We start from the raw sequence: 20904 nt of genomic DNA on the forward strand, positions 1-20904 counted from the left end.
ATTACGCATGCCACGTACGATTTTCCGTGACATTCCCACCCCCCGAAAGGATTAATATACGCGATGGAGCGCAAAGTCAATCGCGCCAAGTCTCGCGTAAAGTGCACTTTGTTCGTGGAAATCGAGGTAGTTTAATCAGAAAACTGCAGGGAACGAGGCTAACGTAAGTACCCTCCATCGTTGGAATGTAGGGGCATTTAAGTAGATGGAGGGTACAGACCCCTGTCTACTCCATTTGCTTTCAGCCCGAGGGACCTCCCCGATATATATCCCAATATTCCCGGTAACAATGATGAATCACTGCGGAGCACCTCTTGCGCAAGAAGTTGCACATCCAGTGCGCTTGTAACCGTCTCTCTGGCTCCCCCTTCAGGGCCTCCTTTCGCGCCATTCCTCTTCCTGGCTCTCGAATACTCGCGGACTCGCCTTAACCGTAATAATGCGTTCCAGTACTTGGAGATGTTACGTAAAGCTTGATGGAACAGTCGGATAAATAATGAAACTCCTGCTGAAAACTTCCCGTTGGTTCGCTTTCGCAACGAGTGGCGACCATCGAAAAATACCGTGCAATTTTCAGGCCAGAGCGAGATTGCGTTTCGGGATACGCGTCGTGTACCAGGAACGGGAAGCGTCTGGCTGAGGAGCTTTAAGTATTATGGAAATTTAGGTGCGGTTTGTTTTCGCAGAAATTGCGACTGGACTCTGAGAAACTGGAGGAAAATACTAATTTCGGAAGTTTAGAAAAATTAAGGGAGCGGTAATTCCACAGCGTCTGTTCAAGTTCTAGGCGAAATGCTTCGCTGAAAATTGGAAGCTTAAGTTGGACCAAAGCAAGGAAATGTTTTCAGGGGAATCACGAGAAAAATAAAATACAGGGTGACGCTAAGTTTGCCGACAGTATTGGGCCCGACCTGTCGTTTTTCTCATCCTTTCGTTAAATCTTCATTTACAGACGGATCGTCTCGCGACCAAGCCCAACGGAGAGGGTAAAGGAAAGAGAGCAACGCGGCTATTTATTGGCGCGATAAATCAGCAGCTGAAACGCGTTCACGGCGACCAATTAGCGTTGTGGATGTTAAGATCGCTGGGTCAGAGCCCATGTAATAATGACGAATCAGTTCGAGGCCGGTCTGGTGGCATAGCTGGCTTGCCTCTTATTAATAAATTCGCTTCCCATGCGACGTCCTATGAATCATTCGATAGGCAACAGGGGAGATTCTATTAGACTGATTGGCTTATGCCTACATGCCTCGACTTTGCGCCGATTCGTCTTCGTTCTTACGTTGGGGCCAACAAATGCGTATTTTGTGCGGCTATTCCTCTACGTTCCGGATTCGATGCTCGTTTCCTACCACCCAGTCAGTCGTTTGCTTAAATCGTCGTACCGGTTTATAGCTCTGCGTAGGAAAACAATTTACGTTTCCCTCTGTCTCTCTTTATCGATGGTAGGAAAGAATGGGCCGTGAAACCGACGCATGGAGCATCCATGAACGTAAAAACGTGGTTTCATGGGTTGATAGCAAAGGGATGCGGTAAACACAGTTTGCAGTTTTCTCTACTCCCTGTATAATACAGATTCATCGGGGGGTATCAGGCAGCATTTGTGACTTTTAATTGGATACCGCGATAACTCTGAATAACGTTAACGAGCCAGTCAAACATTTAATTAATTTAAAATCAGTGAAATAAATCCGCAAGCAACTCTCGATACCCAACGACACAACTCCTCGGTTTGATCCTCGCCCGACCCACTTCGAAACTCGACCTCGTTAATTCCAAAAACATTCGCCAACCCTGGAGGTGAGAAGGAGAAGAGGAACGAAGAGGGGAGGGAATCCACAGGTTCTCGGCGCCCGTAACCCCAAAAACTCATGCTACTCGAGCCCATGATGCTGGTAGCTACCTTACGTTGGATCATACTTCATCCTGGATGGGATTAACTCCCCTAATTTATCGACTCTATTTCCAACAGAAGGAGGGGGGATTTCGAGTCCCCATGACTGAAAGTTAACATTGTTTTGCGGGGACGATCCCTCCCAGGGACATGCCGAGTCATCGAGCAACGAAGCGCATACGGGACCTAATATGCATACCGCGTGTTTGTAATCGTCGCTGACATGATACTTTATGCATACTCGTCGCGGACTGAATAATTGATAAATCGCCGTACCGACGGCAGATAATTGGGAATATGTATCTTACGGTACTCTAGGCTGTCGCGAATGCAATATTGAATGCGCTACGATACGATCGAGTTCATGTATGCATTTATAACTATACACACGAGTTAACCCGTAAGCGCAAGCAGACACGTCACCTAGCAGAGCGAGAGGGGCACGTGCTCCTGGGCACCACGATATAAGAGCCTTAAGCTCCTTTAAAAAAAAAAAATACTCAAGGTTTTCGCCATTACTTGTAAAATTGTGTAATTTATTTAAGAAAGTGATCTATCTGCGTTTCATTAAAAATATTTCTTTGCCACCCCTTTTCCTTATTTATTTGAAAATTTAAGCTAGATTCTGTATACGGAATTGCGCGTGTATTTGAAATGCAAACATTGCTCTATATATGGATCTAATATGGCCAAGGCACCCATCTGCCTTCATTCTTAGGAAACTGTTAGCTTAGCGGCCATGGTACATGTCTGCATTACCACAGCGATGTATAGCAAACAGAACTCTTCTTTACCATGAGGCGATAAGTTACAAGTGCTCTAAAGAATCTACAATAGAAAACTAATAACCTCACCGAAGGTTGTAATCGGCAAACAACCATGAGCCATGATTTTCTGAAAATTTCTTATGTACATAACGTGTAAACGAAAATCGACTCGATGCTACCAGTATACACCGACCCGAATAAACTTGTACGCAGAAGTCACCGATTCTATCAACGAACGAGTGGAATGGAAGAGAAAGAGACAGTTAAGTAAACACCTTCACGCTTCCCTAACAATATGTTTTTCTTATCTCTGTCTCTTCGAGTCTCTGTCTATTCTCGTAAATACCGCTTTTCCGAGAACTGGACGATCGCCCGTACCTTGTTATTGAAACGCGAGGTCAATGTTGTGAAAATTAAATGTTCTCGACTAACGTGAATATTTGCGAGTTTCGATCGTGAAATATTACGCAGAAATTCAATACGTAGAAAATAATTGTTGAAGTAAAAATATTATATCGATGACTGTCATCGTTAGAGTCGTAAGCATGTTTGCCGAATCGTATTACATACGTGCAACTGCGTCTCGAATACAGACGCGTTGTTTCGATATTTCACGACATCTAACGACGCCATATTTAATTATTAAACAGATCGAAAGAAAGTTTGACGTAATATTTTCTCATCTGATCTTATCGCTGACCGATTATCATGAATCATGCTTACGACCGGAAAATTCAATCATGGTTCAATAAAAATGTACATGTATCACTTACCACCTCGACGTGGTAGATTATCGCCGATCACCTCTGAATTTCCATTCCAATTGTCGGCGTAACTGCCATGACGTCTTTAGCGTTTGCATGTTGCACGATACAGGACCCTTCAGCTTCGATCGATGATCTGTAACAGGAAAAACTACATTGTCAAGGCATACTTGTTGAAAGAAGCACAACTGTATTACAATCAAACACTGAACCGAACTCGAAACGTTTTGAAATATGTTGCGACTCAATTCATGGAAATATATAACGACGCTATGCAAAGATCTGATTTGACTTCATTCAACTTTTATCGCGATATCGATTAAATTTGGAACCAAAAGTGTATTAAAGTTACAGAAAGTACTAATAGAGAGTAAACGATAGTAGCAATGACGATTAGAATTGATCTGATTGCAATAATTAATAGATACGCACCACGTAATTCGCACATTTTCTCGTGTGATTTTACGGTTCTATTTACGTTGAGCCAACTGAGAGATTAACGGTGGCGCTGCTAGCGGGAAGGGGAAGGGAGTGCCTAGCAATTCGTGGAAATTCGTGCTTCATAGAAAAACTGTACGGTCGTTAATCCTCTTGTCTCGACTGTTATTGTTGACATACCGAACCAAGAGCAGGAACGAGGACCCATAACATGGATGAAATCGATAGATACCGGGTGAGAATTTATTCAAACTGATTCTTTACGTCTGAAAACATAAATGGTTTGAACTTTTGTGCAACTTCTTTTGTCGATACAGCAGAAACGAAAGAGTTTACGTTTGCTATCGTTACCCGACGATCCTTCGAGTCATTGTTGTTTTATACAGAGTGCGCGACGAACGATATCATTGCTTCTCGTACAGTCGATAATTTAATTTTGTTAATACAGCTTTCATAGGCTGAAAGTATAAATGTGGCATCGAATCAAGTATCGTACTTCATTTTATCATACATATACCGCAAAGGAGTTATAGAATGGACAAAGGATTCTATGGACATTTTTTATTCTACAATTCGATGGGTTATATTTTTGTGTTACTTCCATCGTTATCGATTCAGAATTGAATATGATTGTAACACTCGTAACGCTGAGAATGGAAACAATCATCGCGAAAAAGTATTACCATTTTATTTATTAAATCAGAGTTCTTTACATGGATCATACATCTCTACATGGGAAGAATTGATATCCATTACGTTGATCGATCAAAGGACCTTTGATGGTAAAGTCTCGTGATGCGACTTGGTAATCGAAAGAATAATCCTTCTTCGCGAGTAATATCAAGCTAATCGGCTGCGAATTTGGTATAGCTTTCTTAGATGTGAGAATCTAACTCTGATAGATCTCAATAAATTCTTCCCGAATGGCGTGACCTGGTTTTCTTCTTTCCCCATTTCTTTTCCACTCCCTTTATGCGATCCTAAATTATGTAGCATAGAAAGATATATAAAAGTTCCAAGTGTTGTTTGATCATTGTTCCCCTAGCATGTGAGACATTATAGAGTAGGGTCCGAGGATATATATTGGACTTGGAAAATTTTAGTAACGCGCTAGGGTAGCTGCAACTTGTTAGATAAAGTAGTATGAAATGGTCTGGTTGCATTTATTAAATGTAGGGGTGATTCTGCGACGACCCAAATGATCACATCGGTTTCGGGAATAGAAAGATAGACTTTAACATCCTTTCTGGCAAAATCATACATCGATAAATCAGTATATTTCACAGGTATTCGCGTTATTTCCTCCAGCTCTTGTAGTTGTTTAGGCAGCATTCGAGGGTGACTAATTTCGAATTCGAACGACAGCCCGCGGGGATGCCGTTGCTAGGCAACCCACCGAGGAATCCACCGCTGTTGGTGTTCCTACTGGCGAATGATAACGTTAACTCGTTCCGAAATCTGATTGGCTCGGGTCTTTGGTTGTAGAGGTTTAACGGTTGTAAATGAAATCAATATAGCGATACTCCTGTTTCGCGTGCAATGCGATAATGTGCTATTGTCGTAAAATAAGACCTTGTCTTATTCACGCGATTCGACCACGCGAAACAGCGCGAGGTTAAAAAGCACGGATGTCTTCTTCCGTTACAGGAAGCAATTGTTAACGACCGCTCGATACCATTCCTCTGCACCTCCGACACATTCGCGACAAAGCGATCCACGGGGTGGCACAATTCCCTCGCGCAATTCCTGGACGCAATATGCAGGGGATTTTCTCAAAAACTAAACCGAACGATACACAATTTAACTATGCAAACTGCCCGATATCTCGTGCCACCCACCGAGGAAGCGTACAAAGCCGCCGCGTCGTCGCGAATCTGTCAACTGTGCACTTTCAGATCCTTCTTCAGATAATCGTTTCACTCTTAAACATCCCCTATTCGGATCGCTCGCGTTCCGAGGTATTTTGTAAATTTCTTAAGGATAACGGTACGATCATTGAAATTTCGAAACCGTGGTATCCGAGAGAGCCTGAACGTTGGAACGACCAGGGTGTAACGAGGACGTGGAGAAAGAGGGAACGATGGGGTTGTTCGCGAAGCGGGGATGATACTGGGAACGGCGCGGGACCGCATGCTGGCTCGTTTTGCTCCCCGGGACGAACTTTCGCTCCCTCGTGATAACGTCAGCTCTCGAGCATGTGTAGAAGGGAGCAGCACTCGACTTAGTTCGATACCGGACGCCGTGGCGTTCGGGCCGTCCCTGAACGCTCGTGACTATCCTCTTGGACTTGGTCCTCGCTTCTCTTCTACGGCACGCGTGTCTTTGCTCGTCTCGCGTTCCTTCGAGTCTCAAAGATACGCGATCACGCACGGGAACCTAACTCTGTACACGGTTGTTCGCGATATGCGTATTTTTAAATTATCTTCGACGTCGCGCATCCCCTTCTGGTATATACGCAAGCAAAAGAAGAGGGAACAATTCTTCCGCTGCCGTTCTTCCTCGCGAAAAGCTAAACGGTAAGACGGAACGTTTCCAAACTTGACGTGGTAGTACATGTAGACGTAAACGTAGGTCTTGGTAGATTTTCTGCGACCCTAGGGACGAGACAATTACGTTCCCACTAATTAGACTCATCTGATGTTGCGTTGATATCCTTTGAGAATTCGAGCAACTCGACTGTCGGATTTATCGATGATGTAGCAGTAGCAGAGGCATGTTGTTTGTCAACTGTAGCATCAGGTTGGAGGATAGCGTTACATTTATCGAGTCTCCCAACGTAGATATGTAGATTTCCTTTCGTAGATAGCTCGCTGCTTTCGCGCACAATACCTAATAGACTCCCCGTGTCCCAGTGGATGGGGCTATAACCGAATACATTTCCATTCGATGAGATTCATCCGCCTGTTGTCACACTTTAGTCATTTTCGCGTACGGAAATAACTTGACTTTGACGATGTAAGTAGATAGATACACGGACAAGTAACGTATTATCCGGTCTGGGACAGTGCTTCCTGGGAGCATTAAACCACAACGTAACGAGATTTCATATAGAGATAACTTGACTTTGACGATGTGGATAGATGGATAGGCAAAGCATTCACTGTGCGCACTGGGACAACGTCCTCTGAGAGTATTAAGCCACAATACGGAGAGTCCTACAAAGCTGAATAGAAATGCAGGCTCTGTTTCACCGATGATACAGAATTCAAAGTGGATTTCAAGAATGATGAATGAATCCGGTAGTAGCAGAGACCCGTTGTTTTTAAACTGTATCATCACGTTAGGTGATATTCTTATATTTTTGGAGGCTGACGTTGACGTATCGGTCTTTCTTTGCAACTCGTTGCTTTTGCTCATCGAGATTAATAGACTCTCAATGTCCCAGTGGATGAGAAATTGGGTGACTTTGTGACATTTATGCATAGAATATCGATGCCATTATATTTGTGAAAAAAATTCACGAGAGGTTGAGGAGATGTTGTCGCAGACGTTGTTATACGTTATTTTGGCTGAGAGTTTGGACTATTAAAAGCCAGAAAATGTAATACTTTTTAAACTAATACCGAGAAAGTTCTGCAACAACCTTGCTAGCTTTTTTCGTACGCAGTTCGCTGCTTTCGCTCGCCAGATCTAATAGACTCCCCGTGTCCCAATGGATGAGGCTATAACGGAATACATTTCCAACAATGAGATTCATTCGTCTGCTATCACATTTTCCTCTTTTTCTCATCGAAGCGATTTGACTTTGTCTATCGGATCGCGGGATCGTTGAACATTTTCAGAATTACCTACAGATTTTTAAACTATGGATTTTCATCGTAAAACTGCCTGTTGCTATTAAATCTAGACTTCGTAATTTAGTCTTATGGAAAAGGGATTGCAAGTAAGGCAAGTTTAAGAGTTGTTGATGTATGTAGGAGTAAAAGGGATCCGTTGTTTGTCAAGTGTATTATCACGCTGGAGAATACTGTTACGCTCACTTTAATCTAAGGTTTCAACTTTTATTTCGCTCGCAGTATTTAACGTTCATCTCGTTTTCGTGGAATCTGCGCGGGATAAAAGGATGCCTTTCTCTACGAAAAGAAACCTTTTCTCCGATGGTAATTTCATCGGAATTCGATACCAGCCAGAAGAGAAATACGTGTTTACGCGCGCACTATTTGTGTGTCAATATGCCGGTCGCATTTTGCGTCATAGGACGCGTAGTTACAAGCTATAAAGTCCTCTCGGCCAAACGCTACACGGTGGAAGATTTCGTTTCTAAATGAAAATTTCTCTGGTAGAATTTATGTTCTCCAATAATATCGGATAGGTAACAAGACACGTTCTATGGCGTAGTAGGAAAAAGCTGGCGTTCTTCTTAAGCTGGTGTATAATTAAAAACGGACGATCGTAGGGTGCGCCTAAGATCAATTAAGGAAAACTGTTCGTAAATATTTTTAGCATCGGTAAATACTAAATGCGGTGGAAAATGTTTACAGCGCTTTAGTCTACCGTGATTAAGTTGTACACCTTTTTTGCACGAAAACATCGTGCACGCTCTGATTACTAGCACACGCCGCCTCATCCTGCATCGTCCCATACTTCCGCGCGTTGTCAGAGTACGTCGCCATAAATAAAGTCCTCCCCCCCCCCCCCCCACCGCCGCCGGCCTCGCGGAAAAATAAAATGATTCTGTCGAAATTTATTCCATCGAAATGGTAGCTACATTCAAATCGCGATGTAAGCGAATACGAATCGTCGATGACGGACGCGTTATGTGCTTTTTGCGACGCCTCCAGCGACTGTCTCGTCTTGTTTATACAAACAAATTAGTGAAAATGTTGGCACTAGCATAGGGAATTTCGATAAAACGTCCGACCTTTATATTTCTTTCGCATTTGCGCGTGGGATACATTACATTATCCGAATGTATGAAACAATTTCCGCCCAGAAAGGGAGTCTTCCCTTTGAATTTGAATCCTACTATCGATTGAAACGAATGATGCTATCCGAAGGTTACAAAAAACTTGTGATTTTTTTGTGCTAGCTCAATCTGAAGTGGAGATACCCATCCCGCCATGGAGGTACTGTCCTTTATTTTGAATTGTAGTACCCCGTACTCGAAATAGATTTTCCCATAAACGCTTACTTTTAAGCTAATAGAGCCTACCCTTGAAACACATTTACTCCGTAGAGATCGATACGTGTAGCGTTTCCTCGCAAACGCGATACACGATCGTTTAGGTATTCGACACTTTACAAAAGGCTGTTTTATCGTACGTAGCGAGGATACTGGGAGAAATCGAGCACAGAGACAAATAGATACGGGTCAATAGGCTAGCCAAAGCTGTGGAGGCAAGCGAGCTAGGGACCGAGCGGAAGACAGGGTTGGAGGCCCATGGCCGGGAACTCTTTCAGTCGCCGGCTTTGGTCGTGGATCTCGATCGTGATCCTGCTTGGATGCGTACTTTTGTCCAGTACTCAGCAAGCACCGTGCATTTCCTACTCGTCGAACGTAAGCGAAGTCGGCTACGATCAACCAGAAACGGAAGTAACGATTTTCCTAAGAGAACACTGCGACCATGAAACCAGTGCCACGGATATACAAGACTTCTTGGATCGATCGAACTTCGACCTACAGATCACCGTGATACCCACGTCTCGTGAGTATTTTTCTCGCACCTTTTAAACGCACCGAGTTAGATTAACCCCTTCGGGTCTGCTGTACTTAAAGATTGTTATTTAACCAACAGCAATCGATTCTTTTAAACGATAAATGTCACGAAGGCGTTATTGATCTTTGCTCGAGCGTTTTTCGTGAAACTAACTTCTGTCTAGAGAACATCTAAAATGGTATTTTTATCGTATTGCAACGCAAATACATATTTTCCTCAGTGTCCTGCGAAACCAAGACCCGAGGCCTCGATACTCTGTTGCGCGTACTCGGACAGAGAAAAACCAGAGCCCTGGTAGCTGTCCTCGACTCCCCTATGTGCGAAGTTACCTCTAAACTCGCGCAACTCTGGAACGTACCGCTATTTACGTGGACGTGCCCTTTGGTGAGCAATTTAAATCTCTGTATGCGCGCCAGCCGATTCAATGGACGCGTGTTTAAACTCATAACGACTTTAATCGTTTTAGAAAGACACAGAGGAAAGAGAATTTTCCTCGATCGTCAGATTATCACCGTCGCTGCCAACGATAGCAAAAGCTCTGACAGCGATGTTGATGCGGCTACAATGGAAGGCTGTATCCCTGATAGGAACGGGTAAAATTCGATGATAGGTTTCGTAAGAGTTGCTACTTCTGTCGCGAAATAAATAAATTCATAAAAGTTGTCGCGTTTCAGATCGTGAACCGTGGCTGAGCCTCGAGAGAGCCTTGTTGAACGCCCTCAGGAGCGTCGGAGCTATATTACGATTTCGAGTGATATTACCATACCGTGCATCCCTCGAAGAAGTTCGAAGAATTCTTCGTCCCACTTACAATGTTTCTCGCAGAGGTGAGTCGGTCCATGTGAAATAACGATAATATCGATCCCATTAGAGAAACTATTCTGGAAACAAATTCTGGAAATTTCCCTTTCCTTTACATAATAGAACACGTGGCGAGAAGTTACACAATACGCGACTTATTACCAGAGAGACCTTGTTATGACTAAAACCAACGTTATCGATTTTCATACGATAAGCTTTGTTCCTAGTATTTTTACATTTGTGCTTGTAAGGCTTCAAACTTTAACCTCTTCGAATGTACAGTAGTCTAGCGTAGGTTTTAAAAGTAAAAAAAGTAAAAGTAAAAAATTGTGTTTATTTCTAAAAATGCAAATTTCCACGACATTTGTTCACAGTTACGGTACTATGTCTACCAACTTCGAATGGAAACGACGACGAAGACGACGACGACGACGACGACAACGTTTTAACGTCTCGTGTCCTCGGCGAGTTGGACAACGCGCAGTCCTCGAGTCCAGCGTGGAACTCTATGATCCTGATCGTTCATACGAAAGACGATGGCCTCTTCCTGCCCAGAACGAACTCCTCGTTTTCTCATCTGGATCTCTCGCTAACGAGTTTTGCGACCACCAATTTTTCCTCGTCGAACGTGTCCGACGAAACTTATTCGCCTGTGACTATCAGCAATTACGAGGGGCAAACGGTGGAAAAACAGGAAGGACGAAAGTTACGACACCGACGGAGCGAACAAAGGGGGAAAAATCGGTATTCTCCGCCGACGAGTCTCAGTGTCGACTTTCTGGAGAAACTGCTGATCGTAACTCCACTCGACCATAGGTAAGCACAATTTGTTTTCCCCCTGTAGCGACACCGATGGGTAAAACTCGATTAAAAATTAACTTTTTCAATTTACACACTTTTACATATCGATTACTATATGCGCAAAGACTATATGTATAAGAGTGGGTGGCTCTGCATTATTTCCATGTTGAATTCGCAAGAGACGTCTGCAGCAAGAAATTCAATGAAACGGTATTTCATGCCAAACGTGCAGTGAAAATGAACCACCAAAGATGAAGCACGTACTTTGGCAAGCAAAACTTATCTAAAACTACATCGAGTAGAAGGTCACCCACTATGACGTAGTCGTTACACGTTTAATATTCAACGGAAAGTTTCGCAAAATTATGCTTTACTTTTAGATGCTGATAAAAGTGTGCAAATTGAAAAACTTGGTTTTTCATTATTTCTAGTATTCGACTCGGAGTGACTCGTTTTCGTTTTCGTTCTCGTTTCGTAGATACGACGTAGAGAAAATATACAATGGCACGGAACGACACTCGTTGCCGACAGTGTTCGATCATTTGAACGAAACCCTCAACGTCTTAACGTACGACAACTCGAGTATAAACGCATTCAACAACAAGATATACACGTACGTCTTATTGGATTGGCGTATCAATGCCTGGAAGCCCATCATGATCGCCGCGGAACGACAAAGAAGATTCTTCGTGCGGAAATTATCCACGAACGCTGTCGCGTTTCGCGATTCGAATAGCAGAGACGTTCCTAAATGTAACGTGGACGTTGACGCTAACGATGACATCGAATGCACGGGTAGAGACAGCCAAAAACCAAACTATATAGGTGTAATTTGTCTTTCGCACTATAAATTCTACAATTTCGATTCCGCGAAAGAAATAGTTAAGCAACTGGGTTTGTCGTGTCCTTTCAGAGAATTCTCCCAGCGAAACGGCGTTTCGTATCGCACATATCGTGACCATCGTTCTGGGATCTCTGCTGCTGACCTTGTTCGCGATATTGATCGCGATCTTAATTAGGTAAGAAGTCGATGCGTTAATTCCACGGGAGCTCGAGATACGATCGTTGAACAAAAGCGATAATACATCGACTATGAATCTAGGAAAAAGCTGCTGAAGAAGAGAATGTCCAAAGGTCCCTACAAGATCATTTTAACCACTTCAGACTTTGTATTTCCTCAAGTGCCTCGAATGGATGCCAGAAGGGTGAGCGCAAATATTCTTTGAAATTTTTCTTGCATTTTTTATTGATACCTTCTTAACCGTGTCACTCCACAGGTAGACGAGGGTATCGAGACGATGTTGTGCTGTTGGTTGCAGCAACTGCAAGAGTTTGGAGGCCCCGAAGTAGAAAAACCAGATCTGCTTCAACTAGGGAGCGTGTCATCGTTGAGGCCCTATCTACGAGCGAGCACGGGGAACTTGTCGCGTCATAACTTATTTAAAGACCCGCGCGCTAGATATAACGTCAGTATATACTAAGCTTTCTTTTTATTTCAATTAGTATTATTATGTAACCAAGTTCCGATACCTTGTCATTTGTTAGGGTGACTTGGTGCAGCTGAAGGAGTTGCCGACCCAGGGCACGTTTGAGCTGAAAAACAAGGCCATGGACGTGCTGGTCACGGTAAGAACACTTTTCCCGATTAAATTTTAAAAAAGAAAAAATAGAGACTAGTAAGAATCACTTATCGCGCGACCGCTATGACAGATTCATGGGCTGCGCCACGAGAATTTGAATCCCTTAATCGGATGTTTGAACGAACCCACGAGGCCGTGCCTAGTTTACGAATACTGTTCGAGAGGATCGCTGGAGGATGTCCTGATGCAGGACGAGATCAAACTCGACTGGTCCTTCAGGCTATCCTTACTTACCGATCTCGTACGGGTGAGTATGTATGTAAAAAGTTTGTCGTAGTAGCATCAGGTTTCTTCGTTCTTTCACGAACTCGCAAGTTTCGTTCCTTTTGTATCGTCTGCTATAAAGGGTATGAGGTATCTTCACGGTACACCTGCGCGGGTACACGGTTATCTCACTTCGAGGAACTGCGTCATAGATGCTCGCTGGGTCCTCAAAGTAACCGATTATGGACTACCTGCTTTTTACGAGGCGCAAAACATCGTCTCACCTACGAAAACTGCTCGAGGTATGGCCAGCTATAGCGTAAAATAAAAATAAATAAATCGAAATGAAATTTATATAATGCTCTCTTGCCTTTAGATCTCTTGTGGACGGCACCAGAACTCTTGAGGCATCCAAACATGCGAAAGAAGGGCACTCAGGCGGGGGACGTTTACAGTTTTGGCATTATTATGCAGGAAGTAGTGGTTCGTGGTGAACCATTCTGCATGCTTGCCTTGACGCCAGAGGGTGAGCAAATTCTCACTCCAAAAACGTATATTTAACCGATACATGTACGAATGCTTGATAACGAATCTGAATCTTAACGCAGACATTATCGAAAAAGTGATGAAGCCGCCGCCATTGATTAGACCATCGGTAAGCAAAGGCGCCGCGCCACCGGAAGCGATAAACATCATGCGTCAATGTTGGGCGGAAGCCGCCGACATGAGGCCCGACTTCAACGACGTTCACGATCTATTCAAGAAACTCAATCACGGAAGGTAAAGTAACTTTGATTGAACAAAATTCGTGCGATGATCGAAAACTTGGGAAGAATTAATAAAATTTCACTCACTTTTTTATTTTCATCCATAGAAAAGTGAATTTCGTGGACACGATGTTCCAAATGTTGGAGAAGTATTCCAATAACCTGGAAGAATTGATACGAGAGCGCACGGAGCAGTTGGACATGGAGAAGAAGAAAACGGAACAACTCTTGAACCGAATGTTACCCAGGTGAATAAAAATGTTTAGCTAGAAAATGTCCACGAGCAAGAAATTGACGATCGATCGACTCGTATCTTTCAGCTCGGTCGCTGAGAAATTGAAGTTGGGAATGCCCGTCGATCCTGAGGAGTTTCGCGAAGTGACCATCTACTTCTCAGACATCGTTGGCTTCACGAGCATTTCTGCTCATTCGACACCGTTCCAAGTGGTCGATCTTTTAAACGATCTGTACACTTGTTTCGACGCCACCATCAACGCGTACACCGTCTATAAGGTATTTTCAATTCCAAAGCACAAAAGGATGAACGTGTTAATTAAATCGATGCAAATTATCGCGCAGGTGGAAACCATAGGAGATGCTTACATGGTCGTGGGAGGCTGTCCAGTGAGAATACCCGACCATGCCTCTCAAATCGCCACGATGGCACTCGACTTGTTGCACCAAAGTGGTAAATTCAAATTGAGACACCTGCCAAGGACTCAGCTGAGACTTCGAATCGGTCTTCACACCGGTTAAGTAGAAAAATACACCTCCTGTCGATTATGCGTTGATTGCCGTCTCGAACGTTTCGTGTGTATTCTGCTAACATAGGTCCATGTTGCGCTGGCGTCGTTGGTTTAACGATGCCAAGGTACTGTCTATTTGGCGACACCGTTAACACCGCATCGAGGATGGAATCGACGGGTGCTCCATGGCGCATACACTTGAGTCAAGCGACGAGGGATCGGTTGTCTCAGGTTGGGGGATATCGAATCGAGTACCGAGGCTCCACGGAAGTAAAGGGCAAAGGAAAGATGCCTACCTACTGGTTACTGGGAAAACAAGGATTCGACAAGGAACTGCCCAAGCCACCCTCGCTCGGGTAAGCCTTTACATTTATTTTTTCTTTACCTCCGATCCAGCACTTGTTCCGATAATATAACACTCTTAATAACCTCTATAATACTTTTCAACAAGATTTTATACATATACGTATATCGATAGAGCCTACGACACCAATGATAAGGTCGCTGCGCGTATATCTCGATTTAGTAGATCTTTATTCGAGCTGTTTGCTTTTCAGATTTTTAATGCTTTTATCTGTTGCCATTCTGCCGCCATCTTCAGGGAAAACCAAAGGTAAGTCGAGCAGAAAAAATCAATGGACACGATAATACGAAATGCACACATAATCGCCCAACACTCACAGACTAATTATTCCTTAACTCTCGATTGCTTCAATTTTATTCTAGTTTGTTCTACCTGTAAAATGATATTTCTTGGTATACGTTCATGGCAAACTAAACGATAAGTAGCTAATCCTGCAGAATTACCAAAAGTCCTTATAAGCAAACACGATACATAAATAGAGGGTTAGACGATAAGATGACGTCGTGTTTGAAATTAAACAATTTTCGCTTTTCACGCATTCCATCGAACACTGAAGGATGAACGAGAGTCTAATCTTGGAGAATTTGAGCACGGAAACCATCGTGTCGCCGGAGGACGAGTCTTTGAGCAAGGATATGCCAGCCGAAGAGTCGACGGATGAAAACAGATTGGACGAGAATCCTAAAGTCGACGCTGACAAGTCCGAGGTTCGCGTCGAAGAGAATAATCCAGAGGAGGGTAAAGTCGCGGTGTCTGTACACGACGAGAAAAACCTAGGGTCGAACAGTTCTCCAAAATTAGGGACGGACTCGGGGAAAATTGCGCCGCCGAAAGAGGCTGCGAATAGAAAAGGAAACGATAACGCTACTAATGCAGTGAGAAATTCCTCTGGCGAGACTCAAACGTCTTTGGCAGCTTCCACCGTATACTCTGGTGAAACAGGTATACTCGGTGCGTCGAACACTTCTTTAGCGTCGATTTCAAGCTCGGCCACGGCTCCTTATAGACCTGGACCTACGAGACACAGGAGGATAGGTGGCTACATCGACGAGAACGATCTGAGCACGCCGTACAATTATTACAGGTGTCTTTCGCCGAACGAACACTATGGCAAGTCCCTATCCTTTCTACGTTGCTTTATCGTCGAAAAAATTTCTTGAAAATTTCCTTTGAATCTCCGTTACTTTTATTTTAGGAAGAACATCGAGCCTGGGCTCCCGTTTCCTGAAGAGACAATTCAGCCTGGATCGCCCAGACGAAATCGTTAGCGTCACCTTCGGCGACCAGAACAATCAACGCCAGCAGCAGCAACAACAACAACCGCAGCAGCAACAACAGAATCTGAAACCCGCGGCGAGACTCTTCAAGCAAAACAGCGCTGGTGCGGCGAACGACTTGGAACGTATCGAAGAAGTTCCAACGACTCCTGCGCCCCTTTTTCAGCATTACAGACAGGCAGCGTCGATTTCGCTCTCCGTCGAATCCCTGACGCTTCGTTGAAACTTGGAACGTTGAACGCTTGCTCCACGAGTAACTCCTGCGTTAAAATTTCCCACGAACAATGACAATCGCCACGCGTCAAGGAGCTGCAATGATCCTGTATGAATTGTAAACCGAGAACTCGTTTCAGAAAGAAGATGTTTCGTTCTACGTGAAATTAACTTTACAATCCTATTTCCGCAACCACTGATAATCGACAGTCAATGTGAATCGTGTGTATTCATAGCTCGATAAGTTTAGTAAGACTTCTGAGACTGGGTTACACGAATTCAGGAATCCTACTTAACTTGACGGGCTACGCGCAAGAGATGATAGAATGTAGGGAAAAGATGAATTATACGGTCCCGTTATCGCGGATGACAATCTCTATTACGTACAAACGTTCATGCATACGCATTTATTCTTGTTTCTTTTTAACGTCGAATGAATATTATACATTCTGCGAATGAACAGAGTGAGATCATCGTATATTTTTTAGAAAATACTTTCTGATGGTAAACGGGTGTAAAAGCGTTGATTGGATCTAACGATTTAAATTAATTTTTCTCTCGTGTATTAAATCCAATATCGTTCAAAAATAAAATGAACGAATCTGTTTAATAGTGTTCGTTAGACGCGCTGACAGGGTAACAGGGAGGAACTTTTACTTTCCACTGAAATTTCTGACTTTTGCACATTGTTATCATTCCGAGACTCTTCATTATCGCTTCCAAATCGTCGACAATAATTCGAAATCTTAACGCATAGGAGTGTGTGTAGTTTGTTCCGTATTTTAAATTTTTTGTTCGTCTCTTCGTGCAATTATCCCGAGAATCGATTACGCGATTTCCTCGAATACGACTCGAGACTAACAATAAGTAGATTAAAGAATCAAAGTGCATTTCGATGCGCCAAAGAAAATTACATACGTACATTACATACGTCCGAACGGTGAGCCAATTTTAGGGGAAACGCAAGAAAGGCACGTAAGCGGACGTGGCTGGTGTGGTTATGCAATAATCTGTGTGTTAGATGTATAACATAAGTGTACATAGGATATACGATATAGATTGACGATTTCGATGTGACGAGGATTCGCGCGCGAGAATTTTATTGAGAATCCTCCGAGTGTTTGCGTCGATCGAATCGGCGCTGTTTCAGAATTTTACTGATACGATTTGTCAACGAAAGACGACAAAACGGTAATAAAACGTAACGTACAAGTATTTCTTAAGATTACACTAAATGAATGTCATCGGAGATCGGAAATGGGCAAAATTCCTATCTAAATACAAAACGAATAAAGAACAGAAGGCAAATAAAATTATATTTCCTGTTTGATTATCTTTCTCTTTATTCGTCGTTCCATCGTTCGAATACAATTTTGCCCATCTCTATCCAAGACGAACGAAACCACATGTTCATGGTTTCTTTTCCGTAACGATGCGACCGAAGATGTATTATTGAATGGATGTTACAACGCGTTAACATAATATTAAGTCCTGAGAAGTAAAATTTTATCGATTGAAAATTGAAACGATATTCGTTCATCCCTTATCCTTCATTTCTCCAGGTCTGGCGTACGAGGGGGAAAGAAAAAGACAAGGATTCAACGGAAATACGAAAATATCTATATTTTTCTTATACACCGCTTGTTCACCATATTCATGTTTAACCTATGTACAGGGTCGCTCGCTGCAAGTAAAACTACCTAACGATTTCTTGTCCGTTTGTCCAATTTTAGATTATCGATCCGTCGAAATTTCGTTTTGTTACCAGGCACTGTGAAGAGAAAAAATATAAAAAGATGAGGATAAGTTTTCGTTTTTTTATCGTGCCAAAGTAAAAGTAATGCTCACCCATACGGAGCAGCTTCTTTGAAAACTGGTGCTGGCCTTTCGACTATCCTTTCAACGAAAATGGGTTTCTCAACGTATTCGACGTATTTTACAGCTGGTGGTGGGGGTGACAGATAGACATGATGAACTTCCGGTGCAGTGTAATATCCAGCTTTATATCTAAAGAATATATCATATATTTTTTGTATTATTTACGTCGATTAATTTTTCTTCGCGATTCTCTGGTCGCAATCGTGAGAAGAGCTTACCCTTTCGCGATGCCTAAACCAAAACCAAGAAGTCCTGCACCTAGAAGCTTCTTCTTCAAAAAGAGCGTCCTTTTTTGTCTGTTGAGCGTGACTCCAGAGCTTGCGTCGTTCTCTGTTTGTATGGCGGGGCTGCTGTCGAGGATCGAAGAAACACCTTCTTCGGCTGGTAAAACATCCTCGGCTGAGATGTACGATACAAAGCAGCCGCATACAATAGCGAGAACTGCGAAGCTAGCGAGATGCATCTGGTACCAAAAACAGGGAAGATATATAAATGCGTTCGCTCTAAGAAATGTTATTTTCTCGAACGTGAAACATTTTCGTTGCTTACCTTGTCGCTGGTCTCGGTGTCGAACGAGTTAGGATATTCCTGAACGTACAAAACGAATTGGTTGGTGTGACGCCTTTTCGGCAGCCCCATTTCATTTTATAAGAACTCGCCCACCTTAGAGACACGACCACAGGAATCCTCCCACCCTAACCCGACCTATTCGCGTTCATTTTCCTTGTCCATACGTCGCGTCCTCGCCAATGAACGATGAATTCACACGATCCAGATCAATGTCAATTATTATTCTGGGATTACCGTTCAATTACGCAACTTGAACATCCTTGTTTTTGAAACATCGGGTACAGATATATTTCATGCACGTACGATTTCTCGCATAAGAGTGTTGCGTCGACACTTCCCAGATGATTAACTTGAAATTTAAAAATCAAATTGTAGTTAAAAAACATAGAATACATAGAGCAATGCAATTTATCCCGAATAAAAATGCATACCAATCGATGCCCAATAACGTCGACGCACAACAAAATCTGTGCTTCCAGCTGCCTAATGTATTCCAGTATGCAAGTACGCTGTTGCTCAAAGTTGCGGAAGCAATCGAACTCTCTTCGTTGCCTGGATTCGATAACACAAAGATTGTGCCAATAAGATGTTTATAAAGGTGTATGCTCTCTTCGAAGGGGGAAAATAACAAAAATAAGATTCGGAAAAAATAATTTCACGCAAGAAAGTTTCAATGAAAATCTACTTTTTCAAGATGATCGTTCCAGTCCATCTACCAATCGATGACGCAAACGAATCGCATCGAATAGGATCGTGCTATGAATAACCATGGGAATCGTTGAAAACGAAAACGAGATCGACGATCCGGGTTCCGTACACGTTACGTTCGATACGCGTAACACTTGGACGTGGTCGCTTTAATCGCGCGTGTCACAGGTTGGACGAACATCGAATCGTAATGAAACCTCGGTCGTTTTCGGTGTACCTTCGTCCACGGCCAATTTCTTTCCGTGAAATGCGGAGACGCGCTAGTCATTCAATCGTCATAATGCGAACAAGACTCTTTGCGATCACGGTAGACGAACAAAAGGCTAGAAAAATTAGAATGAAAAAGGAGCGAAGGCGGAAACTCGTTCGTATTCTCGATACGTCGCGCGAACATTGCGATTTCGTCCACTCTCTTGCATCGCCCCGATTCATCAAGTATTCATCGACGGAAATCCATCTCGCAACATTTTTGACTGCGTGTCTCACCTTTCAACAACCAGGATTGCCCAACTGTTGCCCATACCCGAGTTTTCGAGCGGAATTTTTACTGGCCTGACTCTTGGTCGAAGCTCATTACCGCCTCGCGCGTCACAAGTGAAATTGACAATGTGTGTACAAAGCTTATTTAAGCGGAAACGTCGCTCGTTTCTGTCAGAAAACCAGCAGCGTGAAAAGTGAGCACACCGGTTCGCCGCTGGTAGACACACGGTGCTCCGACTACTAACTCATCGAGTGTAGTTTCTTCTTTTACTTTTAATTTTTCTCATTTTCCCAGGCGAGACAACGATATTCGCATAGAATTAAAAATCAGTCCGATTTTTTGCGTAGGATGTCTACACCCAGAGTTACGCTAAACGAGGTCACAAGTTTTTCTGTTCGCATCATGCGCAACCATGTACTACTTTGTCATAATCCATTACTTATACTTATACGTGACATAATTTCTGTAGCTTGGAAAGGTGTAAGTATCCACGATATTCCACATGGATCTATTCGATTATATTCTTCGAGAAAAGTGTCGAATGTCGATCACTTTTTACGATGATCGCCTTGAAGAGTATACTTACTTTTACGACTTGGAGCCTTTCGAAACATTCATTAATATCTAGTGAAATCTGGGTGACGACACAGATGAATGATCGAATGCGAAACAGGCTGCCCTTGGCTCGGATCGTCTAGCGTTGTTGCATCCAATTCGATCTTAGGTGAGATTTTCCATGCGCGTCAAACGCTTGCGACAAAGCCAGAGTTCCGACCAAGCAGACAAATTAATCGAAGACACAAATACGCGCCAAGAACAAAGCGCTTTGTGAGCTGTGCATCGTTTGGCTGTTTGGTCTGTACGCGTCAGACTCAAATTGGAAACCCTAGTTTCGAGAGAAACCGCGTCTGACGCGTGGGAATACGCCATCGGC

At 43.2% G+C, this 20904-nt stretch overlaps 2 protein-coding genes and 1 long non-coding RNA gene across 8 annotated transcripts in view; 1 reads left to right on the forward strand and 2 right to left on the reverse strand.

The window, feature by feature from the left end:
- Window positions 1-5918, reverse strand: part of LOC128877605 (uncharacterized) — a 113775-nt gene extending 107857 nt beyond the window's left edge. The window contains exons 1-3 of one of the 3 annotated variants that reach the window (XR_008457268.1): window positions 4215-5918; window positions 3858-4129; window positions 3435-3561 (exon numbers count right to left, since the gene is read on the reverse strand). This is a non-coding gene — a long non-coding RNA (uncharacterized LOC128877605). Of the gene's footprint in view, window positions 1-3434; window positions 3562-3642; window positions 3820-3857; window positions 4130-4199 lie in introns of those variants that run through there. The other 2 variants (XR_008457267.1, XR_008457269.1) reach the window with 2 other exon arrangements.
- A 191-nt stretch (window positions 5919-6109) lies between these two features.
- LOC128877602 (retinal guanylyl cyclase 2) lies at window positions 6110-17853 on the forward strand. 4 transcript variants are annotated; one of them, XM_054125043.1, is made up of 23 exons: window positions 6110-6379; window positions 8893-8929; window positions 9130-9508; window positions 9741-9904; window positions 9987-10113; window positions 10195-10347; window positions 10696-11137; window positions 11601-11947; window positions 12036-12141; window positions 12225-12327; window positions 12400-12588; window positions 12668-12748; window positions 12833-13009; window positions 13109-13268; window positions 13343-13492; window positions 13575-13746; window positions 13841-13981; window positions 14054-14246; window positions 14313-14484; window positions 14565-14835; window positions 15081-15092; window positions 15400-15957; window positions 16043-17853. In XM_054125043.1, exons 3-23 carry the CDS (start codon window positions 9244-9246, stop codon window positions 16341-16343), a joined length of 4284 nt encoding a protein of 1427 aa, XP_053981018.1. In that variant the 5' UTR covers window positions 6110-6379; window positions 8893-8929; window positions 9130-9243; the 3' UTR covers window positions 16344-17853. The 4 variants fall into 4 exon arrangements, with proteins under 4 accessions (XP_053981018.1, XP_053981020.1, XP_053981019.1 ...); XM_054125045.1 differs by having other exon boundaries at window positions 11601-11917; XM_054125044.1 differs by lacking the exon at window positions 8893-8929.
- Window positions 17854-17962: 109 nt separating this feature from the next.
- Window positions 17963-18971, reverse strand: LOC128877604 (uncharacterized). Its single transcript, XM_054125048.1, has 4 exons — window positions 18761-18971; window positions 18430-18674; window positions 18182-18340; window positions 17963-18104 (listed from the first exon to the last, which is right to left on the reverse strand). The coding sequence occupies exons 1-4, from the start codon at window positions 18848-18850 to the stop codon at window positions 18095-18097; spliced, it is 504 nt and encodes a 167-aa protein (XP_053981023.1). The 5' UTR covers window positions 18851-18971; the 3' UTR covers window positions 17963-18094.
- Between the last annotated feature and the right edge of the window lie 1933 nt (window positions 18972-20904).

This window comes from Hylaeus volcanicus, chromosome 5 (assembly GCF_026283585.1).
Source record: "Hylaeus volcanicus isolate JK05 chromosome 5, UHH_iyHylVolc1.0_haploid, whole genome shotgun sequence".
NCBI lineage: Eukaryota > Metazoa > Arthropoda > Insecta > Hymenoptera > Colletidae > Hylaeus > Hylaeus volcanicus.

What these genes read in the sequence shown, in the direction of transcription:
- LOC128877602 (XM_054125043.1), top strand. Translation starts at nt 9,244, where the DNA reads ATGGCCGGGAACTCTTTCAGTCGCCGGCTTTGGTCGTGGATCTCGATC. An exon ending in ACCCGCGCGCTAGATATAAC is followed by an intron (nt 12,589 to 12,667) that starts GTCAGTATATAC and finishes GTCATTTGTTAG; the next exon opens with GGTGACTTGGTGCAGCTGAA. An exon ending in CCGAACGAACACTATGGCAA is followed by an intron (nt 15,958 to 16,042) that starts GTCCCTATCCTT and finishes TATTTTAGGAAG; the next exon opens with AACATCGAGCCTGGGCTCCC.
- LOC128877604 (XM_054125048.1), bottom strand. Translation starts at nt 18,850, where the DNA reads ATGGGGCTGCCGAAAAGGCGTCACACCAACCAATTCGTTTTGTACGTT. An exon ending in ACACCGAGACCAGCGACAAG is followed by an intron (nt 18,675 to 18,760) that starts GTAAGCAACGAA and finishes TTTTGGTACCAG; the next exon opens with ATGCATCTCGCTAGCTTCGC. An exon ending in GGTTTAGGCATCGCGAAAGG is followed by an intron (nt 18,341 to 18,429) that starts GTAAGCTCTTCT and finishes TATATTCTTTAG; the next exon opens with ATATAAAGCTGGATATTACA.